This window comes from Grus americana, chromosome 2, assembly GCF_028858705.1.
Source record: "Grus americana isolate bGruAme1 chromosome 2, bGruAme1.mat, whole genome shotgun sequence".
NCBI classification, from domain to species: domain Eukaryota; kingdom Metazoa; phylum Chordata; class Aves; order Gruiformes; family Gruidae; genus Grus; species Grus americana.
Window position 1 is genome coordinate 47,955,038 of NC_072853.1, and position 25,880 is coordinate 47,980,917.

The window sequence follows — 25,880 nt, forward strand, 5'->3', positions numbered from 1 at the left end:
CTAAATGATTAACTGTTACAACCTTTATATACATGGCAAGTGAACAACGGCGCTGTGTGGGAAGTGTGATTTTTGAGACAAACGAGTCTTTAGTGTTCTGCATTCGGTGATGGTACCCTTTGGGATCGTTTTTGCAGTCTTAAATCAACAAGGACTCTAAGGGCTCTCCTGTCCTATGGCACTTTGGGGAGCACTCCTGATGGTCCATCCAATAATTCATCTAATTAGGATGCTCCTGCCAGATTTTAAACAAATGTTGTTTGTTGCCCTCTTTCTCCTCCCCCTCCAGCAGTCTGAATTTTATTCTCTGCTAAGCAGCAGCTGCTCAAATCCCTGTCCAGAAAGCCTTATTCACAGAGAGCACACAGGGTGAAATGATGGGGTTGCTTGTCTCAGAATTACTGCAGCTAAATAGCATTGTGAATAAAACAAAAAAAACCAAACCAAAACAAAAGACACACTTGTTCCCTGTGTGCGTGTGTGTTGGCATGTGCACACCTCTTGGGCTCATCAAAGGGTCAGCAGTCCCATGAGTGTAAGAGGGTTTGCTATCAGCAAGCACTCTGCAGTGCAGTGGCATGAAACTATGAAGACAGAACTTGTTCTTCCTTGTCCTACCTATACGTGTGACACTACACAAGGTAGGTCAGCTCTGCCAACAGAGCAGAGTGGTCTTCAGGCTCATCTGGTTTGCTTCGGTTGATACACCACTGAAGACAGGTAGAAGATCATCCTAGAGCTGGGATGCAATGGTACAGATCCACATTGTGTACCCTACAGGGGAAACTGGTTGATACTGCTGGTGCAAAACCAGTGTAAAGTTTCCTGATCCTGTGTGTAGCAATGTAGGGGTTGTATAACAACTTTTTAATGGCTTTTTCTCTTTCTTGCACTGCTAGAGTTGGGGGACACCAGCTAGTCCACAATTTTTATCGGTGTGAAACAAGATTGCTGAAAACCGCTGTTAAGTGCAAGAACTCATCAGTTAATTCATTTAGCAACACAGACTCATGCCTTTCAAGACAGTCAGTTGTTTTCTGTTTTGCTTTCCATTAACCTAAACCCATAAACCAGAGCCTTTCATGAATGAAGGCTACATGAGAAAGCTGGAACACTTTTGTATGTTTGGGATGTAGTTGGGCAAATCAAGGCAATAAGAAAATTTCATTTCTACCCAGGAAATTCAGTCTTACCTTGGGACTGCTAGCCTTATCCAGTGCTGTGCCATTGTTTCTCAGTTGATCAATGACCAAATCAAGAGAGTGGCACAGTAAAATGTGCAGCTTTGATTTTATAGGGAGAAAAGTATTTGTCTGCAGGATTGTTTAAATGTAAAATGTTGTATCTTGAGTTTAATATCAGTGTTCTTAAAACTCTTTTTCATATTTAGCAAACTGAGAAGTAAGCATAGCTTAGTGTTAGATATCAAATCCATTTTTAAAAGGTATTATAGTTGTACTCCTTAATGTAAATAACAGTGATAATAATCCAGGTTTAACCTAGTTACACAGTTATCTTGGCAGTATTTCTTTTGGCAGTTTTTCCAGTTTCATAGAAGTCTATTCCAAGGTTATCGTCTTCCAAAAAATAAATGAACTTAACAGGATTTATTAAAGTGCTTAATAACCCTTTACGTGCAAGAGAATTATGTACGCTAAAATTTTTATATAGGGGAGATCCTGTCAAACTGATTAGAGCAAAGGGAGGAATACTAAGTAGAGTTGATTTCTTTCCAATGCAGTGTGCCCATTTAAATTCAGAAGAGAGTATCAGAAGGTAGTTAATCTGATATAAAAAGAAAAAAAATGCCTGAAATATCTGATGAAGCATTTAAGATGAGGAGGAACTCTGAAATCTGGGACTTCTTTCTTGTTCCAAAGACTCAAGTCTTTCATGGATAATTTTTGAAGAAAGAGCCTGTAGAGTTACAGGGTGCCACCAGACAGTTCCTGCGTGGTTTTGTCTGTGCTCGCTGAGGTCTGCCTGCATGTGCTGATGTGCAGTTGTGGTTCAACTTGGTGCAAACCTTGCTCCTCCATGTAAATCCTTTCCTGCTCCAGCAGGATTTTACAGCTAGCGTTGTAGTTTAGACAACTGCCTTCTCACTGTGACAGGCCGTAGGATCTTCTCCAAGGGGGTTACTTTATTTTTACTTTGTGTATTAGTTGATAAAGGGGAAAATAGCCACCTTATCCTGGGGAGGAGGCAGGGGAGATGGGTCTCCTTTCCATCCTTCCCCACGGTTTTGCAGCTAGGCAGGTTTTCTGGGCAATGCGCTGAGGCAGGGGATTGGGACCTGCTGGATATTTGAAGGAGGGCTGTAACATGTGTCATCAAGCAGAGCTGAGAGTGGAAGGTGGAGTCACTTTTCACAGAATAGTAATCAAAAATTTTAGATTAAACCAAACTTTTGTAATGGCTAAAACTACCTCTGGTAATTTCTTTGGATGTACATATATATCAGTATTGTGCTTATATACCCAGTCGGTTGCCTCAGGTACCCAGTGGCCAGCAGCATCTACAGGCACAGCAATTTAGTGTGTTCTGGGGATAAGCTAATTCAAGTCAGTCAATAGGTATTTAATCTGTTCCTAATTTAAAATTAGACGCATTCTGTCTTTTCTTCACTGACCAGATAGGTGATAATCTCTTTTTGTATTAATATTCAGTGCATAATTGCAGAGAATTTTGTTTAGGTAACAGCATTACACTACAAAGATTAGGATTTTTTTATTCTCTATGCTAGGAAGAAAAATATTAGGAAAGTTGAGCTACCCCAGGGCCCTAGCTTTTGCTGAAACAACAGCAGTTGGTTTCTGTAGTTGAGTACTCTGGTCCCATACAGATGGTAGTCTGTTCAAACACCCAGGAAACTATTTGCATTAAGACTTAAAACCAGGAACAAAAGCCCCACATCATACCGAGGGCGATTCACAAGAAGTTCTTTTAAAAAGCAACAGTATTGCCTGATAGATTGGACATTGGACAAGCCATGAATTCCTGCACTCTAAAAACCAGCCCAGTTAGTGTTGTAGGACCCTTCAAATCTTCCGGGATATCATTTTTGTCCTGATGATATCACTCGGTCTCTCAGGAGAGGTTGTGAAGTTGTTTGCAGAGCCTTTCCAGGATGGGAGAGGTAGGTTGGAGAACTAGCCCTGTAATGATTCTTTTCTTATCTGTCAAAGATTTTCTTATCTATCAAAGATATTGTTTGGCTGACATGAACTTTTGATACAAAATTTGATTATCTTTTTAATGTAATCCTCTTTTCACAGTGGTTTAACCATGTTGGCCCATACAGTGTATATTCTGTCAGAAAAAAATATGTAGTGAAAACTGCACACCTTTTTTTTATGAATGTTAAAGCAGCACAGGGAAGCAAAATTGATCTAATTTGGTTGCAGTCATGTTGGCTCTGATAAACTTGCCCTGAGTTTCCAAAAAGCACATATTTAAAATGCTGTAACCTATGCTGGCATTTTTTAATGCTGCAATAGTGACTTTCTTGAAAACCGTCTGTGTGCAGGTTTTAATTCCAAATTTGCAGGCAGTTCATAGTCCTTCTCACCTTGAGAATTAGTGTTTCAGGCCCCTCATCACGTTGTGGCTGGGTCCAGCCTTATGAGCGAGCGCCATTGCCTCGCACTGGCTTCATGTGCTGGTCCTCCTGACATCCCGCATGAATAGATGCTTCATGTTAGAGCTCTGTGGTATTACCTGTCACACTTAGGGTCGTTTTTTGAATGCTTTGATTTATTTGAGATATCCTTAAGCAACACTGAAGCCAGCTTTTAATGTAGTAATCAGGGCAAAGTCCCTCTTAGCTGAGAGGGAAACACGTGTATGCCAGCATGAAGAGTTGTACTTGCTGATTCTCTGTCTTGGGAGACAGACATTTATAAAATAAAAATGGGGATGCTGTCTCACTGAATTTAGTCAACTTCTTTGAAAAAGTTTCTTATTTTTTCTGCTAATAGCTCTTCCAAACACTGTTTTATATTAAAATGCATTTTTGGGGACCTGTAAAAAATTTTTCAAAAAGTGCTCTAATCAGTCCCTTGGCTTTAAGTAAGGAACCGTATGCAGTAACTACGAATCAGAGAGCTCACAGTTAAAAAGAGCTCTACCAAAAGAAATCCTAACTCTGAATTTTTACTGTGAATGTAATCCTTGCAGTACTCTAATAAGATCTAGCAGGTCAAACAAGCAATATGAAGCCACATATAAGAAATGGACTTTATAATTTTATAGAGTTCATGTTTGTTCAAGTGATTGAAGACTTCTACTTCAAACTATAACAAATTAGAACAGTTGGAGTCCAAGACAGGATATTGACTCAGGTGTTATCAAAATCTATTTTTCTGAGTTATCCTTTAGTATAGCAAAAGAAACAATATGCTTGAGCTTTCCCAAAAGAACGTTTCCTAAATAATCATTAATCACTTTCCTGATGCCTGTCTTCTGCAATAGGATGTAATTGGCTTCTGAATTGTTATTGAATTGCGGGAGTCTTAAAATTTAAAACATTATAGCGACTTAAGCCACTGCTGTTTTGCAGTGTGTTTGATGTCTGTAAGCCAGTAACCTTCCTGGCATCAATAGTGAACAGTTTGTATAGATCAACATCTGGCAGTAGGGAGGTGGAGGGTAAGTACAGCACAGAGTAGGTTCCGGTTCTGTGGGTCCTCTCCATTAGGAGTTGTTCAATTTGAATACCTGCTAGTGATTTCTAGATGGCTTTGGAGTATAGTGTCACAAGCACTGATCTTCCACAGAGCTGGGAGCACTGATTATTCTTACCTATTAACAGAAAGGGAAAATTGGCTGGGAAGGGCAAAAGAGGGATGAGGGGGAAGTAAAACTGTAGGAATCATCATTATAATGCATAAAGCATCCTTGTTATAATGTGTAAAACAGAGAGAGCAACCATGAAGATAAATTTGTTTGGGAAGGAGTTAGTTCAGAATGCTCCCAAGGTTAGTAGTGTAATAACTGGAGGATATTTTGTGTTTATCAGGTAATGACAGCAACTGGAGGTATGATGGTTACTGCTGTATATTGTTGCACTGGAATTGTCCAGTGAAGAATTCCTGGTTTAAATAAAAGATGTGAGGAAAGGGCATACACAAAAAATTAAAACATGTTAGCGCAGTCTCGCTGTGGAGATGTTTGAGGAAATGTATTGTCCTACCTTGCTTCCCCCTATTCCTTCAGCTGGTCTCAGCTTCCTACCAGTTGCAAGGTCTTCACACCTGAAGGTTCAAAACCGAACCTGGCAGAAATCCCAAAGGAGGCAAGAGCATTGCTCGAGTGTGGGCAAAGCAGGAGGAGGGAAGTGAGCTGGAAGTGTGGGGCAGAGTGGAGCTGTGACGGGACTGGAGTCGGCCCTCCGGAGTATGTTATGCAGCTGAATGAAGGCTTCTCGGGTGCTTTCTGCCTTCTGTAGAGTTACCTGTTTTCCAGAATTATAAGCAGATTCTAACAGCTTGCCAGTTATTTCTGCATCAGTCTGTGTTCCAGACTACCTTAACTCTTCCGCTCTGAGTTAGCACGCTGCTGTCTTCTCTCCATCGTATACCAGTGACGTGCTGTGTCACGTGCGTGGGCTGGGACATGCCACTAGCCAGTCCAAGTGTTTGAAATACAAGGAAGACATTGACATGTGGGAGTGAGTCCAGTATACCAAGATGGTCAGGGGGCTGTAGCAAACAACATATTAGGAGAGGCAGGGAGAACTGGGTTTGTCCAGCCTTGAGACAGCTGAGGGGACCTAGCGGGGAGGGTGTAAAGACCGACAGACTCATCCGAGGTGCCCAGTGGGAGGACAAGAGGCAACAGGCATGAGTTGGCACATGAGAATTCTGCTCTGATATAAGAAAAAAATAATTTTTATTGAGGGTGGTTGAACACAGAAAGTGGTTTCCCAGAGAAAATGTGGATTTCAATCTTTGGAGAAACTAAAAATTCAACTGGATGTGACCCTGAGCAGCCTGCTGTAACTACACCTGCTTTGAGGAGCAAGTTGGACTAGATGACTCTGAGGGTCCTGCCCAACCTGGAGGATTCTACAGGTCTCACCTGATGTCCTGTGCTAAAGTCCATGGCCCTATTTGTTGATGTTTTCATAAGTTTTGTGGCCATTGATAAAATGAAATGTTTGAGTGAACAAGACAGTGAGTTTGATTTTCGTAGGTCATTGCTACAAGGACAAAGTAAAGGTCATTTAGCTATGTAATCTGAGAAACAAAAATTCAGAGATATCCGCGCATGAGTTTCTAGATGATTTTAGAGTGATTGCTACGTATGGTATGAATGAGACAGATATTTGTTGCTAATGTCCTGGAACATATATTAACCTACCATGTATGCTTTATGGATGTTAACTGCCATGTGATAATGAATGAATGAACCTAACACAGGAAGAGAGGAGTTACCTTTCTTGACTTTCAGAATTTAAATTTTAAAATATACTTAGCCTGCTGAGTTGTACCAGCAGCCATGTACCCTTCACCGTAGTAGGGTTAATGGATAGGGACAAAGCTGTGCAGTCGTAGACTTTCAATTTCATGATTTGATTTTTTATTACAGTTTTGGACAGCAGCTGATACCTTATATTTTTGTTCAGTAGGAAGTATGCAGAACAGTATTTTTCTCACAATGCCAAACTAGAACCATGGTGTGATTTTTCTTTTGTTCCAGCACAGTAAAATTCAGCCTTATTTCACCTATTATTATTTTGTGACTGTATTAAAAAAAAAAAAAGAATATTTGCCAATTTTTCAAATTTAGAATAATTTTGTCTTCAAACATGCCTGTTGAATCTAAAAATCCATTTGCTATTTGGCTGGTTGAAATGGATACCATTAATAAGCAGTTGCTTCGTTAGACCTTCGTTGTGAAGCTCGGCCAGGTAGTTACTTCCGTGGTTTCGCATCTGACCCACCGTTTCCTTCTACAGTGGCTTGTTTGTTTGTGGATCACCAGGGAACTGCAAGTTGGCCAAGCAGCAGCTCTCACAGCCGTAGGTTGTGACACCTCCCTCGTTCCAGCCGGTGTCCCACAGGAAGTGACAAGAAGCTGTAACCGTACTGTCTTGAGTTAAAATTTCTGACAGTGTAGCTCTTGCTGTTCAAAGAAGCCATTTGTGGGGACTTGTCGATGCTAGAAACCGATATTCTTACAGAATGTACCCTCTCAGAAAGAGAAGGGGGGGATTAAACGGTACATGCACAGAGCCCTGTGTGTCCTCAGCCCTTATCAGCTCCACAGAAGGCAGGGCTACATGGCAGCAGCTCAAAGCAATGCTCTGTGGTGGTTTTGAGGAGAAACCAGCAATGAGCGTCACACCGGTGTTATCAGCAAAAAAACCGAGTGCTTTCTTTTCACATCGCAGTGTTTCAAAATACTGTCTGGCCAGTGGTGTGAATTGTGAATGAATATTACGTACAATAAAATCCTAGTAGTTTCCTGGATTAGACCCAATTAGTGTTTGTTTAGATAATTCAGGGCTTGAATGACTTCCTCTCCGGAAGCCTCAAGACTGAAGTGCTAAGGCGGCACACCTCGGCCGAGCTGCCTGTGCCTTTGCTCTGAAGGGCTTGCAGAGGATAATCACAACTTTACAAATAAGGGTGAATTGCAGATCATGTCTTACAAGAGGAAGTGTTATTCGCAGCACTTCTCAGTTATTAACTGGTTGGAATTACAGCCTTGATTTCATGCAATGGCTATTCTGTGATGATACTCAAGTTTGAAGCCTGGAATTTGAACTTCACACAGCTCCATTGAAGTCTTTAGGGGTTGCAGAGGTGAGGAAGGGATATACCATTTTGGCATATGTTTTCATTTGCAATGTTTTTAGTATGTTCAGTATTTCCAAATAAAGTGGTCTGTAACAGGCCAGTAGTGTTTATCTGATGCACCTTCCTTTATAAGTAGGTGTCTGCTGCTGCTGAGGAAGAGCTGGGTGGGTTCTGTTAGGTCCCTGAAAAGGGCTTTTCATGTTAAACCATTCAAACACAAAGCAGAGCAATCTTGTCTGTAAAGAGTCATTCCAGTGTTAAGGAAATAACTTTAAGAACAAATGAGCCTTGGACATCTGTTTTGCTTTTTTTTCTTTCCAGTACAATTTCCATAGTAGAAAAGCACACACATGGCTGTGCATATGTTGTTTAATCTCTTAAATTGCAATTATGATCAAAAAATGAGGAAGGAAGTCTATGAGTAGGAGAGCAGGGCAGAGGGGGAGTTAGGCATATGGGATAGACCAATATTCTTGATGACTTCTTCAGGGAATAGATGTCATCTGTCATTCCCCCTAGCCTGGAAGAGATTATATCAAGGGATATGCTTCATCCATAATGATGAGATCACCTTTTCTGCTCCTCAGGGACCTGAAGATGGTGGAAGAAGAAGGTTTGCTTCCCTCAAGAGCCTGGCAAATAAGTTCTAGCAAACAGCAAAAACAAGGGGGCAGGAAAAAGATACCTAAGGGAATCTAGACATGCTCCGTCATAGCTGCATGACACAAGTGGCTATTTGAATTGCTAGGATATGTGGATTTGTCCTTTCTTTAAAAATTGGTTATGTTTGTTCTCATGCCTTTCTTGGCAGTTTCAGGTGGCTATTTCCCCTCAAGTAAGATGCAAGAATGTGCACAACAATAAAAAAAGGTTACTTGGCTGAGCTTGAGGTTAAACACCTTGCACTTGACTACTCAGCTGTTCAAATAAAGTTAGTTTCATTTCTCCCAATATATAGTCTGGTAAGTCCAGTCTCAATAGATTTGATAGGCTTTGAAGTATTATCTTCAGTGAGGGTAAAGCAATTTTTTAAATATTATTTTGCAGGTGGCTTCAGGTGAATGCAATGAAGATACTGAAGTTTACAACATTACCCTTAGTACTGGGGATGAACTCACTTTAATGGGGCAAGCAGAAATCCTTTATGCAAAATCTTCTAAGGAGAAGTCACGACTCAACACCATCTTCAAAAAAATCGGGAAACTTAATTCAATTAGTAAGCTAGGAAGAGGGAAAATGCCCTGCCTCATCTGCATGAACCACAGGACCAACGAAAGCATCAGTCTCCCCTTCCAGTGTAAGGGCAAGTTTAGCACCCGCAGCCCACTGGAGGTGCAGATGCAAGAAGGCGAGCACACGATTCGCAATATAGTAGAAAAAACCAGGCTGCCCGTTAACGTGACTGTGCCGAGTCCTACGCCGAGAAACCCTTACGACCTGCATTTTATCCGTGAAGGGCACAGGTACAAGTTTGTCAACATTCAAACCAAAACAGTGGTGGTTTGTTGCGTGCTTCGTGGCAACAAAATTATTCCCATGCATTTTCCCTTGCACTTGGCGCTTCCGAAATTTACTCTACCTGACAGTCTGTTGAAGGGAGAGCTGTGGCACGAATCCCTCATCCAGCACTGGTTTAATATATGCCAGGAACAGTTTGACATAGATGAGTATTCCCGTGCCGTGCGAGATGTGAAAACTGACTGGAACGAAGACTGCAAGAGCCCAAAGAAGAGTCGATGCACGGGGCACAGCCATGTGCCGAACTCCCTCAGCTACGCACGGGACGAGCTGACACAGTCCTTCCACCGGCTTTCGGTGTGCGTCTATGGAAACAACTTGCATGGGAATAGTGAAGTGAACCTCCACGGCTGCAGGGACTTGTGTAACGAGTGGGCTCTGTTTTCTCACGATGCTCTTCAGTATCAGGAGTCTGGTGACAGTAGCAGTGATTACCTTTTTCCTGAAGTTAGCGAAGAATCAATGTTTCTGCCTACAAAACCAGAACTTCCTTACGAAGAGCTGTGGTTGGACCAAGGGTCTGGAAAGGCTGGTGACCAGCCGCTCGCTCGCTCGCTAAGTGAGAAGAACAAATGTGACAACTACAGAGGGTCTTTCCGATCGAAGTGTGGTACCACATCTCTTCCTGTGCCTGCAACTGTCGGAGCAACCACAAAGTCTTCAGATGTTTCCCTACCTCCGCCTCCAGTGCCTCCAAAATCAGAAGCAGTAAGTCAGGGTTATTCATGTTGTTTTGTTTCTTTTTTAGCTAGTGATGAGTTTGCTTGGGGATTTTTATAGGGAAGATTTGGGCGGGGGGTGGTATATGGAGGGCAAGGAAATGGTGAGACTTTGAGATGTACAATTTCAGCTACTTTCCTACCAAGTCTAAGTCATGCCCTAAAAATCACCAGAGTGTATTTAATATAACTGATCTAGTAGCTTAATCCTGATACTTTTGGGTGATACATATTGGGGGGTTTTTCTCACACAAACAAGGTCTAAGAATTGCTAGGTCACTTCCTTCCCTTGCTTTCCATGTCATCTCTCCACGTGGCATCCATATTTTTTCATATTTTCTGTGGCTGAAGTGTGTGGGGCATGACCCCACTGGGAACTGCCTTGGATTCACTGAGTATGTGCGTCTTCAATTAACAGGCCCTGATAATGAGGATAGCTGGAATTTTTATGGATTTGAAGTCAATGAGAGATTGTCTTCTCTGTTATGAGTCTGTGGCAGATTTTGAAGAATATTAAACGTCATTCACCTCAAGGAAACTTTATCAAACTAGACCTGAAGTAATCGCTCTGTATTGCTTATTGAAAGAAAACATGTTTAAATAGGAGCTCTGCAGAGTTGATAAATGAGCCTTCTAGAGGTTTCCATTTTAAACAGAGCATGTTTCCTGTCCTAGGATTTCTAATGAAAACTTGTGGGAGTAATCATTCCACCAAACCTGAAATGTCATGGAGACTTCAGAGGCAAAAATACAAATATGTTTTATCAACAGGAGCTTATGTGGACTGGGTGGAAAATCCAACTCTTCACATAGTCCTAAACATTATATTTTAAAAAACACAAAGGAAAAAAGAAAACACTTCTTCCAGGAAAGAATGTCTAGGAATCTTTAGCAAAATCTGAATGATGCATACTTATGTCACATTAATCTTGACAGATATTATAATTTAACAAATTAAATTTGCTGGGATTTAAATAAAGAATACATTGTTCCATTTGCATATCCAATGATATTTTCAAGGGTATGGCTGCACAGTAAGCTAAGGCTAATCTAAGACCAAATTGCATCAAACCATGGTGATCCCATTCCTTTCCTATTCCCATCTTACAGCGCAGCAGCGTTGGCTGTAGCCTTTCCATCATGAGCCAGGTCACAGTCTGGTTGAAAGCTAAGTTGTATTTATTTGTGCTAGGTTAGCCTGCAGTGGATTGCTGTGGGATCCCCCTGGCCGGGCTGTGCAGCTGCTGAGGGGGGTGCAGCAAGGATTGGGGAGGAGAACACCAGTGCAGGCATGAAATGCACAACTGCAGCCCTCGGACTGTGCCACCAAAACTTCCCCAAAAAGCAGCCGCAGAAGCTTCAGCAAAGACAGGAAAGTCAAGACATTACGTCTTCTTAGCAAAGAGTGTTTACGTGTAATGTCTAAGTGCAGGAACCCGAGAGCAATTCCTTGCCTCTGAGGTCAGGTACGCACTGACGCTTTGTCCAGACTCTGTTGGACAAGTGCCCAGCAGCACCATATCGGGATGAGGTTCCCTGGCAGCCTACGCTGATGTAAACCGGCGTGGGGCTGGTCCCACCCTCCTCCTGTTCCTCCTCCTCCTCCTCTTCTCCTTTCCCAGCCGCATGGTCCTGGCTCCTCTTTTGTGCTGGCTCTGGCGCTCCTGCGCCTGGGCAGGCAGCCAGGTCTGGATCTGGAAAATGATTAGTTTCCTGCTCGTTTCTGCGAGCTGAACTGCTTCAGCGCAGGGTCAAAGGAGCGCCGGAGCCAGCGCCAGGGAGCGGGTGGGAAGGCGAGGGGGCAGTGGGGGAGGAAGGCTGCCCCCGTGGCGGGGTGAGGGCAGCCCTCCCCTCCTGGCAGGGGGCTGCCGGCCCCCCACATCATGCCTGAGGTGTGGGTAATGGGATGCGGGGAGAGCTGTGGAGCACCTGCACAGCATCGGTGTGGACCTTCACACCTGGGGAAACCTCGTGGCATAGCGACTCCCTTCTGGGGCAGCAGGGTGGTATTTGGGATACATGCGTATGTTGCCTTTTAAGGACATTTTGAAAAGTGTGCAATTTTGTCGTTTGTGTCTCACATCACTGAGGTGATGTGTGAGTGCTGTCAGCAATTTTAGTATTGCTTTTTAGCTGTGCAGGAGAACTAATTTCTGGTAAAGATATTAGCTTGCATTTAGAGGTGGGCAGGGGGTGTAACTCCAGAAGAAATAAAATAAAAAAGATTGCATCTCTGTAGATGATGATAATAGACTCAGTTTGGTGGCTTCCTGGAACAGCTTTGGAATGAGTATCAGTGATCTACTGAATTTGTCAGTAGGCTGAGGCCGAGGAGATGTTTGCATGCTTTCCATGTAGGGTATTTATAGAATAAGTAGATCTCAGGAGCTGCTGATGAGCATGCGGTTTAGTCATCACTCCCTCTAGAATGATATTCCATAGCGTTTCTGTATAAAGGTTGGCTGGCAATTGTATTTTTGCATGCACTAAATTTAGAGTGTGTGTACGGGAGCTGTTTGTAGGAGAGAGAAAAGGACGTTCGGCTGTTTCAGAAGCTGTTCTGGTTTTCTTCTCACTAGCAGGATGAAGCATTCTGATATATAATGCTTATTTTCTAAATACCTTTAAGAAAATCAAAGCAGCATGAAGGCAGAAAGGGAGAGGGGGAGGGAAATTACCTCTGAACTAAGGCCTGTAAATGAGAAATTGCTTCAGTCCCCAAACATTAATTTGCATAAAATCAGTTTCCTGATTGATTTAAAGCACGTCCCCGATGGAGCGTGCCGGCAGTTCAGGCTGCCGTCAGCAAGGAGGGTTGAACCGCTTTGTGTTACACTTGTGGTCACGCCAGCGACAGGGTGGGTTTTATCCGGCCGCCTTGGAAGCGGTCACTGCAACAGGCACCTGCAATGCTCGGATTCAGGACTGACACCCCAGGGCCCAGGGGGTGCTGGCGGGGCTTGGGCTGGCACCAGGGAAAAGGAGCAGAGGTCTTAAAATCAGCGTAACGCCTCACGCCATCGGAAAGGGGTCACCGTCCCCGGGTCACAGGAAGGAGTGTCGGAGCACAGGAGAGCTCAGACGATGACGAATAAAAGTCCCGGGACATGCAGTGCAAGTGCACTTTATCTGTATCTGGCAGCCGCATGGCATCTAGTGCTTCTGGGTGAAAGAGTATTTCCTCCTAAGAGCAGTAGTCGTCGAGGTGATCATCACGTTGCACCGTGGCTGTTCCCCTCCTCTCCCGCATTTATTTTGTTGCTGTTCACTTGGACCTAGTGAGGGTAGCTCTCCTGTGAAGTTTCCCCTTGCTCTTGTCCGTTTAATCTGCAAAATCTCTCCTTTTTATTCCTCTGCTGGGTTTCCTGAGGGCTGTGCCTGGCAGCTGTAATCACGGTCTTGTGACAGGGACCAACTGGGACTGCAAACCACTATTATTTATGGCCTTGTTCTGATCTGCAGTCTAGGTCAGCAAGGGAGCTTGGCATCGTTTGTTATGCCAGCACCTTTGAATGCCAGCAGTCTTCCTAGGAAAGAATCCCTTTAACCCTTTCTTCACCATCCGCTGTACTCCAAGAGCTCCCCTGAATGGTCTCTTTAACCCCATGGGTATATATTCAATAGCATGCAGTATTAACTTTGCCTAGTCTGACTTGGGAAAAAAAAAAAAAAGTCCTTAGGCATCCTTGGGGCACGGCACTAAAATGGTTGAAGAGTTTTATGCCTGAATTCAATAACAAACATGAATAAAATTGATTCTTTTTTTTTTTCTTGAAAGAGCAAGTAAGACCCCTTAGAGCAAGATTTATTTCAGTGTTTTACGCTGTCAGGCGTTTCCTGTAATTTTGACTTGTTTTGAATTAGGGAAAAATGTACTACAATGTCCTAGTCCCCAATTTTCCATTTCACAAAAGCACTAAATGGGTTGTTGCATTTTGAAAGCACTGGAGTGGATTGCAAAAGGTTCCACATTTATTTTGTTTTTAAATAAATTAAATCACTTTAATTGCTAATTATGTGTTGCAGAACTAAGATAACTTTTAGTTCTGCAATGTTGTTAAATTTAAAAATAAACTATAACTTTCAAACACAAAGATAATTTTTCTCTTTTCTGGTGCTTCTAAGACTGTTTCAGACAAGGAGAACATAGAGGTCTCCTCCTGTCCGGGGGTAGGTGGTAAGGCTTTAAAAATCCTGCCTGGCAGCCTAATCCTCAGTAGCCTTGCTCACCTCTAGCTCTACTAAATAGAGTTGCTCTCCCAAAAAATGTACTGATGAGATTAAGGTCTTAATTCCATCATGTTTTCTACTTTGATGGACCCTGATATTCTGGTCCTACGTAGGCAGACCAAACTAAATTTCAGATAAGCAGTGCTACAGTCATGTGTTTTAAGCTGCAAAGCTGGCTGGCTGCAAAAAGTAGATGTAATGGCTGGGTGCGTTCTTTGAACGGGCTTTTCTGCCCACACCTTTCAACTTGTACGTTTTGTAGTTAACCTTATCCTGAACTGCCTTGGCAGCTACAGAAGGACTGAAGCTCCAGGTTTGAATCCCAGTTGCATGTACTGTTCCTGGCGGGGGGAAGGCTGGGAATTACCCTAGAGCTGGGTGGCTGAGTATCACTGGTGAAGTAAGTCAGGAAACATCAAAGTCTGTTGAGAACTTTTTGTTATGTAAGCTTCGTTTATTGCATCTAAATAAACAATACTAATGAAGTTTAAGCCTAATGAATTGCTCCTTACAAAATGTAAAATATCTGGAACAGTCTGTCTGATTTTGTATGTTACTAGAAGGTTCTTTTATATCATTTTGTTGCTGCTATTCTTTAAATGAATGGGTATCAAACTACTGAAAAACACCCTATAAAAGATTGCTAGTAGCTCTACTGGTAGCAACACATTCTTTTGGACTTCCTTATGACAGCCATGTACCATTGCAAATGTATATACTTAGCATCATTTTTCTCTTCTCCCTTTTTAATGAATTCCTTTCACAGAATAAGGCCAAACCAGATGTGTTTCATCTGGTTAAGAGTGCTGTTGCCCAGATTTTCTGTCTGCTTACTTACGTGTTCTTCTTTTGTACAGGTAAAAGAGGAATGCAGGCTCCTGAATGCTCCCCCTGTCCCACCACGGAGTTCAAAGCCGTCTTCCACCAGTCCTTCCATCCCTCCTCGCACAGTCAAACCTGCACGACAGCAGACGCGCTCTCCTAGCCCTACTCTGTCCTACTATTCTTCGGGACTGCACAACATGTATGTGTTTGAGCTGTGAGAGCCCCGTGCTAGCACTTTTTGAGAAAGTTAAATTTAGCAGTATTCTTTTTGAAGGTGCTTGTTTATAAAGGCACAATACTGTGTCAGGGTTGCCAACTTTTTGTGAAATTAGCTAACCTGTCATTTTCAAAAATTCAAGAGGAAGCAAAGCTCCAGCAGAAACTATGTTTTACTAGATAGGACATAGCAATTTATATTAAATACGTGCACATATCACTATAGGTAATCTCACTGTAAGGTGGCACTGGCTGTCTAAATGGAAAATCCCATACAGTTCTGTATAATTCTTGAAAGGCTTGAATCTTCAAACTAGAATAACTCAAAGCTATTTTTCGGGCGGGATTCCAGTGCTACATGCATGCAGTGCAGCCAGCTCTGATAAGTGGGGGCTCCAAAGGGGTGCGGCAATCCAGAAATGTGTTGTGCCAACTATATGGGAACCTATGGGTGGGTGTGATGGAGAACAGAGAGGCCAGCAGACACCACTGAGTGCAAAGTGAGGTGTAGCAGAATGGGGCCAGACAGCTTCCAGCTCAAACCCACTTCAGCACAAACCTAATCCACAAACTGGGAAATCCACTCAAGCTAGTCGAAAGTCGACAGTAAATTTTGAATTATGTGGCTGCATACCTTTTCCTAGCAATGCAGTGTTCTTCCTTTGGCTTTAGAAAGCATTACACCTTTTGAAGTCTCGCCTCCTTTTTGCCTTGAATGTCTTGTTGCCATTATTTTTGGTATCTCTTCAATGACAAGATACTACCTGTCTGGATATTACAAATTGATCTGAAATGCCACTGAAATCATTTCAGCCTAGATGCAATTGGTATAATAACTTATGCTGGAATTGCCTTTCTAAGCCATACTGCATGTTTGCAGCTTAGTGTTGTGTATCTGGCAATGATCAGTCTAGATCAAGGCTGCTGGTTTGCTTTTATGAAGCCTGTTGGGTAGTTCTGTCAAGGTCTACTCCACAGGAGGCTGAGCACAAGACCTCCCAGCATTTGGGGCCCACCAAATGCTGCTTTCTCTCTTTGTAACTAAGAATTCATCTGCCTCCCAAGAAACCAGGAAAACAGTGAGAAGTGAAGTTTCTCAGGAATGCAGGTGGTATTATTTGCCTTGAACTTCATAGTATTTGCAAGAAATTCATCTCCAGCTTGGGTCCATCTCCATTTTGGTAGAAGTGACCTAGAGTTGCAGAGGAAGCTGCTAGAAAATTGGCAATTTGTGGAGTAACCAGATTGCTGGTGACGTTGCTTTTCAAATCTTGCCATTTTTATCAATGATCTTATTTTCTGGATCGTGGAGGGTTGCAGACAATATTTTAAACACAAACAAAACTAATGTGATTTGTCCTTATTTGCCTATAAAAATGCCTGACACTTGACTTTAGCTGTATTTGAGGTTTCTCTTGCATCCTTTGGCACTGAGTTAATTTTGGTGGAGGACGAATAAGGAAGCACTTTGAAAATGTTACTTGGTCAGTTTTCAGTAATTCCATTAATCTTTTAAATCATTAAATGGTCCCATTTCTGTCACTGAATTAGAGAACAGGAACAGGATCAATCAATTTAATTCCTCTGTATGCTTAGTTGTTTACAACGCCTCACTGACTGTCTTCTCTGAATTGAGTACCCCGATGGCTTGGTTTGTGAAAAAAGCTTTGCACTGTGTACATTACACCAGTTGGCCTTTAAGCAGCCAGAAATGACCACTTGACGGTGTATCCTTGTTTGGGGGGGGGGGGGAATTCTCTGCTATTGTAAACATCCAACTGCTTTAACTGGCAGACTTGTATTAGTGACATAAACAGGAATAAAGAAAAGTTTGGCGGGCATGGAGTAGAGACTGAGGGATGGTTAGATAGAGGGAAACTGCGTCTGTTGGCACTGAGTTTTATAACTAATTTTCCAGTGATATAGATTAGAACTGCTTTTACGCATCTACGCTTGGTGTTTGAGCTGGGCAAGTCCAAGTTGGCTTCCTCTCTGACTCACTGTAAGTGCACAGGGAACTAATTTTGTGTCAATCCATTCAAAACTATGCTGGGTTTTTGAAAGCCACTGCCCTCCTCAAGCAGTTCTTACTGAGCTATCACAGAATGAGTTTCTTTCCTGAGTAGTTTGTTTTCAGGAGAGAGAGGTGAGTAATTAAAACAACTTTTTCAACTGTTGGTTTCCATCTGTTGTGTTAAGTAAGGATTTTATAAATCTGCTAATTGTTTTTTCCAGTGTTCTGGCTTAATTGGCCAGAATTACAAAGATCAACCCAACCCTTGAGACTTTGTTTCAGAAAGTGGCATAAAGGCAGCAAACATTTGCTTTTGATAACAGATTGCATGCTTTTGTTGGCATCTCTGTCTCTGGGGAACACCTGGATATAAACCATCAGTTCCCTCAGATGGACTGAGCTTAGTTTACCACCTGGAAGTAGGTCAGGGTAACTTTCTTTAGGTGCCTTTGAAAAGCCTTTTAAGGATATTGACACACAGACAAATTACTGTGGGGTAAGCTTAAAGCCTGATACTTCAACACATACAGCTAGGTCTGCTTACCCGTCCAGGTAAAACTCTGCCTTTGGCAGTAAGCGTTAATTATTCTGTGTTATTGTACTGTGCAGTTTTTGCACCGGTGACCAGTGGGGAAGGATCCTGTGCACATGCAAGTGCTGTAACAAATGAAAATGTTGGCTCCAAAATGGCTTTTGGTCATCTCTTACGTCAGTCAAGCTTAGGTCTAGTGCAGTGGTGACCTGCCCTTGTTACGAGCTTTTGCACACCATGACACATCTGTGGTATATAAATATAAAATACAGGATTAGAACATCTTCTAGTGTATGTGAGGCTGTTCCTTTTCTATGTTGGTGTCCCTCAGGAATTCAGCAGTGGAAAAACTGAGTATTTGGGAGATGACACAGAACTGAATTGAGACATCTACTTTTTTACGGGCTTGAAAAACCAAGACGTGAGGCTTTTGGGTATATCAGCATCTTGTCAGGCTTGTAGAAGGAGTAAAAGAACTGTCAATGCATTATTCAAACGTGTTGTTAATTCAAATCTGAAAAGTTCTGCTGGAGGAAAGAAGATTCTTTTCTTGTGACAGCCACCTTCTGACTCTGTCAGATGATTTATGAATTTATTCAAATGCCACATTTTTTCGTACTAATGACATCCTTTCTGCTTTGTTCCTTAAGCAATGTCACAGATAGCGACAACACCAACCCAGCTGAGAGCACACCTGTTTCCTGCTATCCTTGTAACATGATGAAAACTGAATCCAAAGAGCCTGAGAGCACGATGCCTTTGGGAAACCCCTCAACTGAAGCTCTGCCTTCGAGGTTATCTTGGCCAAACCATTTTTCAGGAACTGCTGAAGGCCTGAATAGGAGTGATTTCCTGCTCGATCCAAGCAGGAGCTACAGTTACCCCAGACAGAAGACTCCAGGTACGCCAAAGAGAAACTGTCCAGCACCTTTGACTTTTGACTTCGATGGGTGTGAACTCCCGGCAGGGTACTCCCCCCTGACCCCAGCAGAGTTCACGAACACCATCTCTAGCTGTCCAAAGTCGGCAAGTTACTCTCTAGACTGCACTGATGAGAAAACTCTGGGAGTCAGCAACACAAAGCAGAGCCATTCATGTCCTGCCTTACCTCCTCGGGCACCGAAGTCAAGTGAAGAGAAGACGGTTACAGACATGTGTCCCTTGCCACTGAAAATAGATGGTGCCGAGGAGGAGTCGAAAACTGGTTCTCCAGACCTCTTGGAAGATCAGTATCTTGTTAAAAAGGGCATGCAGGACACGTTCTCTGTGTCTTATCCCTTCTCGTCTCCCCTCCACCTCCAGTTAGCACCAAGATCTTGTGGGGACGGCTCTCCCTGGCAGCCACCCACAGACCTGTCTGGACTCTCGATAGAGGAAGTGTCTAAATCGCTGAGGTTTATTGGTCTGTCGGAAGATGTCATATCGTTTTTTGTTACAGAGAAGATTGATGGCAATTTACTGGTTCAGCTTACTGAAGAAATCCTGTCAGAAGACTTTAAGCTAAGCAAATTGCAGGTTAAGAAAATACTACAGTTCATTAATGGCTGGCGGCCCAAGATGTGATGCCGACTAGTTATTAGTGAAACTGTACGAGATGTGCTCGATGCACTACAGCTAATGCATCACTTCCTGTTTTTTGCACTAAAAGTCCTTCCTGTAAATAGTAGTAGAAAAATTCTTACTATGCAGATAAACATTTTTGAGTGGTGAACGGATTTTTTTTTTTTTTGTATGTCAATAATAAAGGTAGAGAATCTGCAGTGGTGTGCCTTGTGCATCCCTGAACATTCAACAGCTGCTAAAAACTGGACACTAAGGGAACTTTTAATCCGTAGTCTGTTAAGACTTAGTCGTATTTATTACTGAACAATTTGATGCTGAAAGACACACACTGATCCAGTTTACAGTTTTGTGTTAACTGCAAAAAAATGTATTTCTTACAGGATTATTTCTGTTCAAATAATCTTTGGCAACATGCTGTGACTTTCTTCCCTTTCTGTTAACAAAAAGCATGTTCAGATATACAAAAACATCGTTTTGACACTACATCTGAAAATGTTAATAATTGCTGTGAAGTGCCACTAATACACTATTCTTGCAGCATATTTTTATTAACGGTATCTTCTTGACTACCTGTAACGTGGATACATTTTCCATGTTACTTTGAGCAAAAAGAGTTAAATGTTTTTAAAACGAGAGTCTCGCTTCGCTCATTGCCCAGAGGGGAGGGAGAAGGGGGTTTTTCCTACTGAGCCACTCTGCCCTGGCCAATTAAAAGTTTATGACCTGTAGATTTCCAAAGTTGCTTTTGTAGTTGGATGGCTGGAGTAAGTAGCATGATTTCTGGTCGTGTAGCTTTCTCATGGGAAAGACAGTTCAGAGCACAGATTCTCTTGGCAGATCCTGCGTGCCACAGTAGCCTGCTAGCACAGCCCTTGCAATAGCCTTGCTCTGGCGAAAGGCAACCCCTTATGTTTCCTCTGCAGCCATTACGATCATCTGAAAATGCACTCAATGTGCTACCCTATTCCTGCGGTCGGATCTGTGTGGGAAGGTGATAGTACTCGTGTAGGATGCCTTTGAAATAAAGCATTAGCGAGGTGGGAACAGAAACAGCACATGGCGCGCTGGCAAGACAGGGTCAAGTGAGGGTTTGGGCCACGCCTTGGGAAATGCTTGTGATGTTTAAGTTCACCTGTCTTGTTTGCAGTGGGCTAGGATGAGGTGGGTGTCAAAGTGGGAGGGACTGTAGCATCATAAGATGTGCTAATTCAGTTGCCCAGCTGCAAAAACTCACTGCAATAGATGTCACATGGAAGTAGGAGTCAAAAGGGAGCTCAGAGATGGGAAGGGGACATTAGGCTGCCTCTGGTGACCTTTCACATTTAACTGCTCAGGCAGCTAGAAATAGGATTAACTTCTGACAGTCCATTGCTGATTTTCTGTGCTTGGCAGAGCTCTCCAAAATGTGTCTAAATAACCCCAAGATCCTCTGCTTTTGAGGTACTGAGTGCAAGGATTTGTGGAGGTCCTCAGGAAACAGTCTGTGGTGTCCATCCTCAGCATCTGTGCGTGCCCAGGATCCTCAGGTGGTCAGAGCCAGGGATGCTGGAGCAGCTTCACCTTCACCTGCTGCTCAGCAGAGCCCTGGCCGGGGTGACACCATCAACTGCCTTTCTTACCTTTTCAAAGTACAAAAAAAAAAAAAAAAATCTCTATTTCCATTTCCCACGTAGTGGGAGCATCAACAGGAAATACGGAGGAGGGGCAAAAATGAGAGGCTGCTTTTGCCTGTTTTCTCAACCATATTGACTCATTAAAAAGAATTTATTTGCAAATGGAATTTTCTGTTGCCTGGGCAAATTTCATGTCATGTCTCCTTGACAAAACCAAGATGCATCATTTGTCTTGCAGTAATGCAAACCACCAGTTCCCAACCAGAGAGCAGAGCTCAATTGATGTGGGTACTAGAAAGCAGTGAGCCAAAAAATATCCCAATAGAAAAACCCCAAGAGCTCATAATCCTACTCTTTTTCTTAATGTATTGACTTTTAGCAACAGATCAATAGCTTTCTCCGGATGCATTTTAATTAGCATCCTAAAATATTTTAGCTGCAAGTAAGACTAAATCAAATTCAAGTACTGTTCAGATGTGTATACTTGTTGGTAGACATGTGCAAGTTGAAGTCAATTGCATTTTAACTCTCGCGATGTCAAATGAGTGTTCAAACTTGAAAGGGCCAAATTTTAAATGTCAGGTGCTTCTCTTTGTTTTGCTTGGGTTGTTAATTCCAGGTAAAAAAAGTAAAATATCTCTCTCTCTCAAAAAAAAAAAAAAAAAGAGATGACAATCTTGATAATATTAACATTAAATGTTTTGAATGCCCCCAGGGCGTTAACATCCCTGAGAAAATAGTGTTGTTTGACTACACATGGATACCTGTTCTGTTATCTCTGCTCACCTGCTTGGAACGGTTTTTCTTGCAAGCAGCCTGGTGGAATTTGCATTCATGAGTGTGCTGCATTAACATCACGTATGCATAAACCAAAATACAACTGGCCTGTCGAAAGGCCCAGAAATATGCAATGATTTCAGAAGCAGCTGCTGTGTGCAGAAGTACTGCTAAAACCTCTAACTGCAAACTTGCTATTGATGTCCTTCCAGTTGTCTTGTTCTGGCTTCACACTGCTTACTTATTTTTATGCATAATGCGTTAGCATTTGACCTTTTCTTTTGCCCTTAGCAGCTCATCACCTTTATCGTCCAAGCCTTTTTTAGTGATTTAGGTGCTCCTAACTGTTGTGTTGTGTGAATTATATGACTGCGGCGTTGAGCCACCTGCTGTGATGCCCAAGCTGGACTGAAGCATCTGCTCTGGTGAAATGAGGAGAGTGATGAGCAAACCGGTCAGCTGGAGTGGGGTGGCTTGGCCTCTCCACCCCTGTGTAGGTAGCCAGGCTATGGCAGCACTGATGCTCATGGGGTCTAATTTATTTGCTTTCCTCTTGAGCTTTGCTGCTGTGATGTTAGGGGGTCTGGACCATCTTTGGTGGTGTAGAAGGCAATCTGAACCGGGCAGATTGATGTGAACATGTCTGTCTCACGGGAAGTCCCTGGCAATAAAGGGATGGTGGCACCTTTGAAACGGGGCAGGAGCGGAGGAGTCCTTCAAGCCTTAGCAGAGAACCATGTAGTCTCTAGAAAGATGGGGTGTAAGACCTGGAGACTTCAACCTGTAAAAGGTTACTAAATGCTGTACTGCTGATTGTACTTGGAGATGGAGGGTTACTTTAGTGATCCCACTGTGATTAGGAAGTGTCTGAAGGGTCTGGGCAATATCCTGCTGATATGAACTTTTTGCTAGCTGACATGAATAGGAGGAGATGGCACTCAGTGTTCAATAGGACTTGCAAACCAACCTAGCAAACTGAGTAGCACCGGGCATGGGCACTCTCTCATGGGAGTCCCTTGTTGCTGCTGAACTGTTGATATGGGGTCTTGCCTGGTTTGGTGCAACCTAACCAGCCTGTGCCATGGGTGATCCCAGACAACTCCCAAGCACAGCTCAGAGGTTAGCAATGGGGGAAACCAACCTGGTTTTGGAGAGTAATGGAGTTGAGCCGTGTTGATGCGAGCTGTGTTGGTTGTCCTCAGGGCCTGAGAGCAGGCTCTGCCCATTTTGTCTTCTACAGAGATGTCACCATTGAGTTCAGACAACGTGTCATGCCAGAAGGACCTAAAATATTTTCCTTTTTGGAGGCACTCTGCTAAAATAGGCCAACCCTAACCTTGGACTTCTTTCTTCTGGTGCTTATTTAGTTATCGGTGTCTGAAGTTGTGTGTTATCCTCGGGGGTTTTGTTTGTCTGGGTGTTTTGGTAGCAAAAAATCTGGGATGTCAGTCTGTACAGACCTGTCTCTCTGTCCTGCACCAATAAATACATCCTTTCTATGCAACAGTCGCATGGTGGCACCAGGACTGGTGCTGCCTTCATCCCCTGGATTCTGGCACCGGGGTTTTTCTGGATGTGGAAACAGAATTGGCTAGGGGAGAGATGGGGAGGAAAATTGAGGGGAAATGCTGGTTTCCTTTAAATGCTTCTTGTGCCTAGGATTAAGAATTTTTGTATTGCTGCCTGGCTGGCTAACCAAAGTTGTATTGAAATCAACTCAAAGCGCATATTTTCGTTCTTATTCTTGCCATATTGCCTATGGCTAGAAACAGAGACGGAAGACATTTGGTCCATCCAGAATTAGAAGGAAAATGTATTTTGAAGTGTTCTTTGCAGCTAGAAGCAAGGGTTTGAAGTAACTGTGTATTACACAGGGTTTTTTCCAATACAACAGTTTTATTTGCCACTTTAATTGACTTTATTCCACCACAACAGCTTCAAGAGAAACAGCGTAAATAGCAATGCAGTCAACCCACCGTGTTTCAAATCGGTCTAAAAATACTTGAAGTGTTTTCTCCTATGTTTTCTTCTTGAATCAACTCCTTGATTGTCTCCCCATTAAATAAAGCATGCCAGCACTAGCTACTTGCCTGCTGCCCAGTGGGATGCCTGCCTGCGGTGCAGGTCAGCAAAGTCCTGCATGTGGGCCAGGCAGGGGGTACGCCATGCCACCTAAAAGCTGAACACCAACCCTATGTGAAAGGACACGGGCTTAGCCCAGCTCTCCTGGCTTCTCTTTTTGATGCTCTGAAATTGCAGCATTCCTGTGTGCATGCTAGAAAGATACGAATGAAATCTTAATCGAAGTGAGGGATCGTCCTTTTTATTTGCGGTATTAAGGACTGCAGGGCAGTAGGGAAACGCAGCCCCTTGTTGAGACCTAGCAATAAATGACTCTTCGATTGTTATGTCTTAAACTCCTAATAGTCTGGGAGTTGTTCAGACCTTACTATTTCTGTGCGTAATAACCAAATTTTCAGCTTGAAAATCTGCAGAGTGATTCTCTTGACTTGGACAATCTTCTGAATTATATTAAAAATATTTGTTAGTTCTTAGATCTTTAGAGTCACTTTGGGTAGGTCAAAAAAGTAACACTTGGGAAAAAAAAAAAAAGAGAAAGCCCCAAAACTTTGGCTTAGTACATTTCCGTTATGAAACGAAGCATGGTTTTTGTGGAATTCTGTGCTGTTTTGGGCTTTTGTGTAAAAGGCTGAAGGCAGATTATTATTTAAACCAGGTGCAAATAAATATCCCTGTAATGTATATGAACAAATTTAAACCATGTATTGTAAGTATATAAACTGTATATTAAAGACACTATTTTCATGATATTTGACACATGTACAGAATTTGTTGTGCTAAATCGGTTGGGTTGCACGTATTATATGAAATGGTTGGGTTTTGTTTAGTAATTTCACTGACTTATCCTCTTGCTCATCTCGGTATAATTCAGAAATAAGCAATTCTCAAATAGTGAATTCACAAAGTAAGATTGGGATAATTGAGAGAAGCAATCAGAGTTTTACATTTAATCTCTCAGGACACATTACTTTTCCCTGTCATGTAATTTCACTTGATCCCCTTCAGCAAGAGTATCGAGCTGTGTGTTCCCCAAAGAATTTGTTGCCAGACAGCTTTCCTGTCTCCAGCAGACATTCACCTAAAACATTATTTTCCCAAGCCCTCAGCCTATTATCTTTGTTTTAGAGAAATGTATTCAATTATAATTTGGATATGCTTTTAAGCGCAAGACGATGCGCAAGTATTTCTGCTTTGCAAAAAGTCTCTGAAGCATTTATTGGGTGGGGAGAAAATTAGAGACAAAACAACATTGTGCTCTAGGTTGCTTGTTCATGTTTCCTCCAATATTGGCAATAGGGGGAAATGTCGGCTCTACAACCATCCACATGTCATGCAGATAAGTTGCTGTCGTGCCAGATTCCCCTTGGGCTGAAGCTTTGTTCGCTGATTCTAGGCCAAAAGAAAGTTTACTCCAGTACAACAGTAGTTGTGGAGGCGCTCATTAATACATGTTTATGAGAAATAAAGCAGGGCAGAATACACCACGGTGGTTGCCATTGGATTTGAGACAGATGGGGTTTACTTGCCTCCAAGCCTCGCATCTGGGAGAGGAGAGAAGCGTGTCTGGAGGCAGGATGTGCATCGTATTGGGGGGGAACAGACAGAAGCAGAATTGCTTTCACAAGTTAAGAAAAATCTCATTCACCATGAGCAGGGCTGGCTGGGACACATCTCCGCTCTGCTCTCCAAAGAGAGGAAAGGAAAATAATTGATTTTTTGAATGCTCCAGTCGCTCCAGGCTGGGGGAAAGGGTCTGCGGGAAGGCATTTGACGCATAAAGGGGAAGGGAAGGGCTACGGCCCATGTCGAAATGTGGCCATCTCCCTCTCAGGAAAGTGCTGTTCTAAGGCAGGTGTTTTCTGTTTCCATGTATTGTAGTAGTCATCGAGCCTGCCATAAATCTCCTGTCTGACTCTAGTCACCATGGCTACCTGTAAATGCAAATAAGCAATATAGGCAGGGGAGGGACTTGAAAACGCAGCTCTC

The 25,880-nt window shown here is 42.8% G+C and overlaps 1 protein-coding gene across 2 annotated transcripts in view; it reads left to right on the forward strand.

The window, feature by feature from the left end:
- Nucleotides 1-24,641, forward strand: part of GAREM1 (GRB2 associated regulator of MAPK1 subtype 1) — a 111,025-nt gene extending 86,384 nt beyond the window's left edge. For both annotated transcript variants that reach the window (XM_054817068.1, XM_054817069.1), the window contains 3 exons: nucleotides 8,853-10,031; nucleotides 15,130-15,296; nucleotides 18,510-24,641. In XM_054817068.1, coding sequence (XP_054673043.1) covers nucleotides 8,853-10,031; nucleotides 15,130-15,296; nucleotides 18,510-19,422 — 2,259 coding nt within the window. In that variant the 3' untranslated portion in view covers nucleotides 19,423-24,641. The remainder of the gene's footprint in view (nucleotides 1-8,852; nucleotides 10,032-15,129; nucleotides 15,297-18,509) is intronic.
- Nucleotides 24,642-25,880: the final 1,239 nt, after the last annotated feature.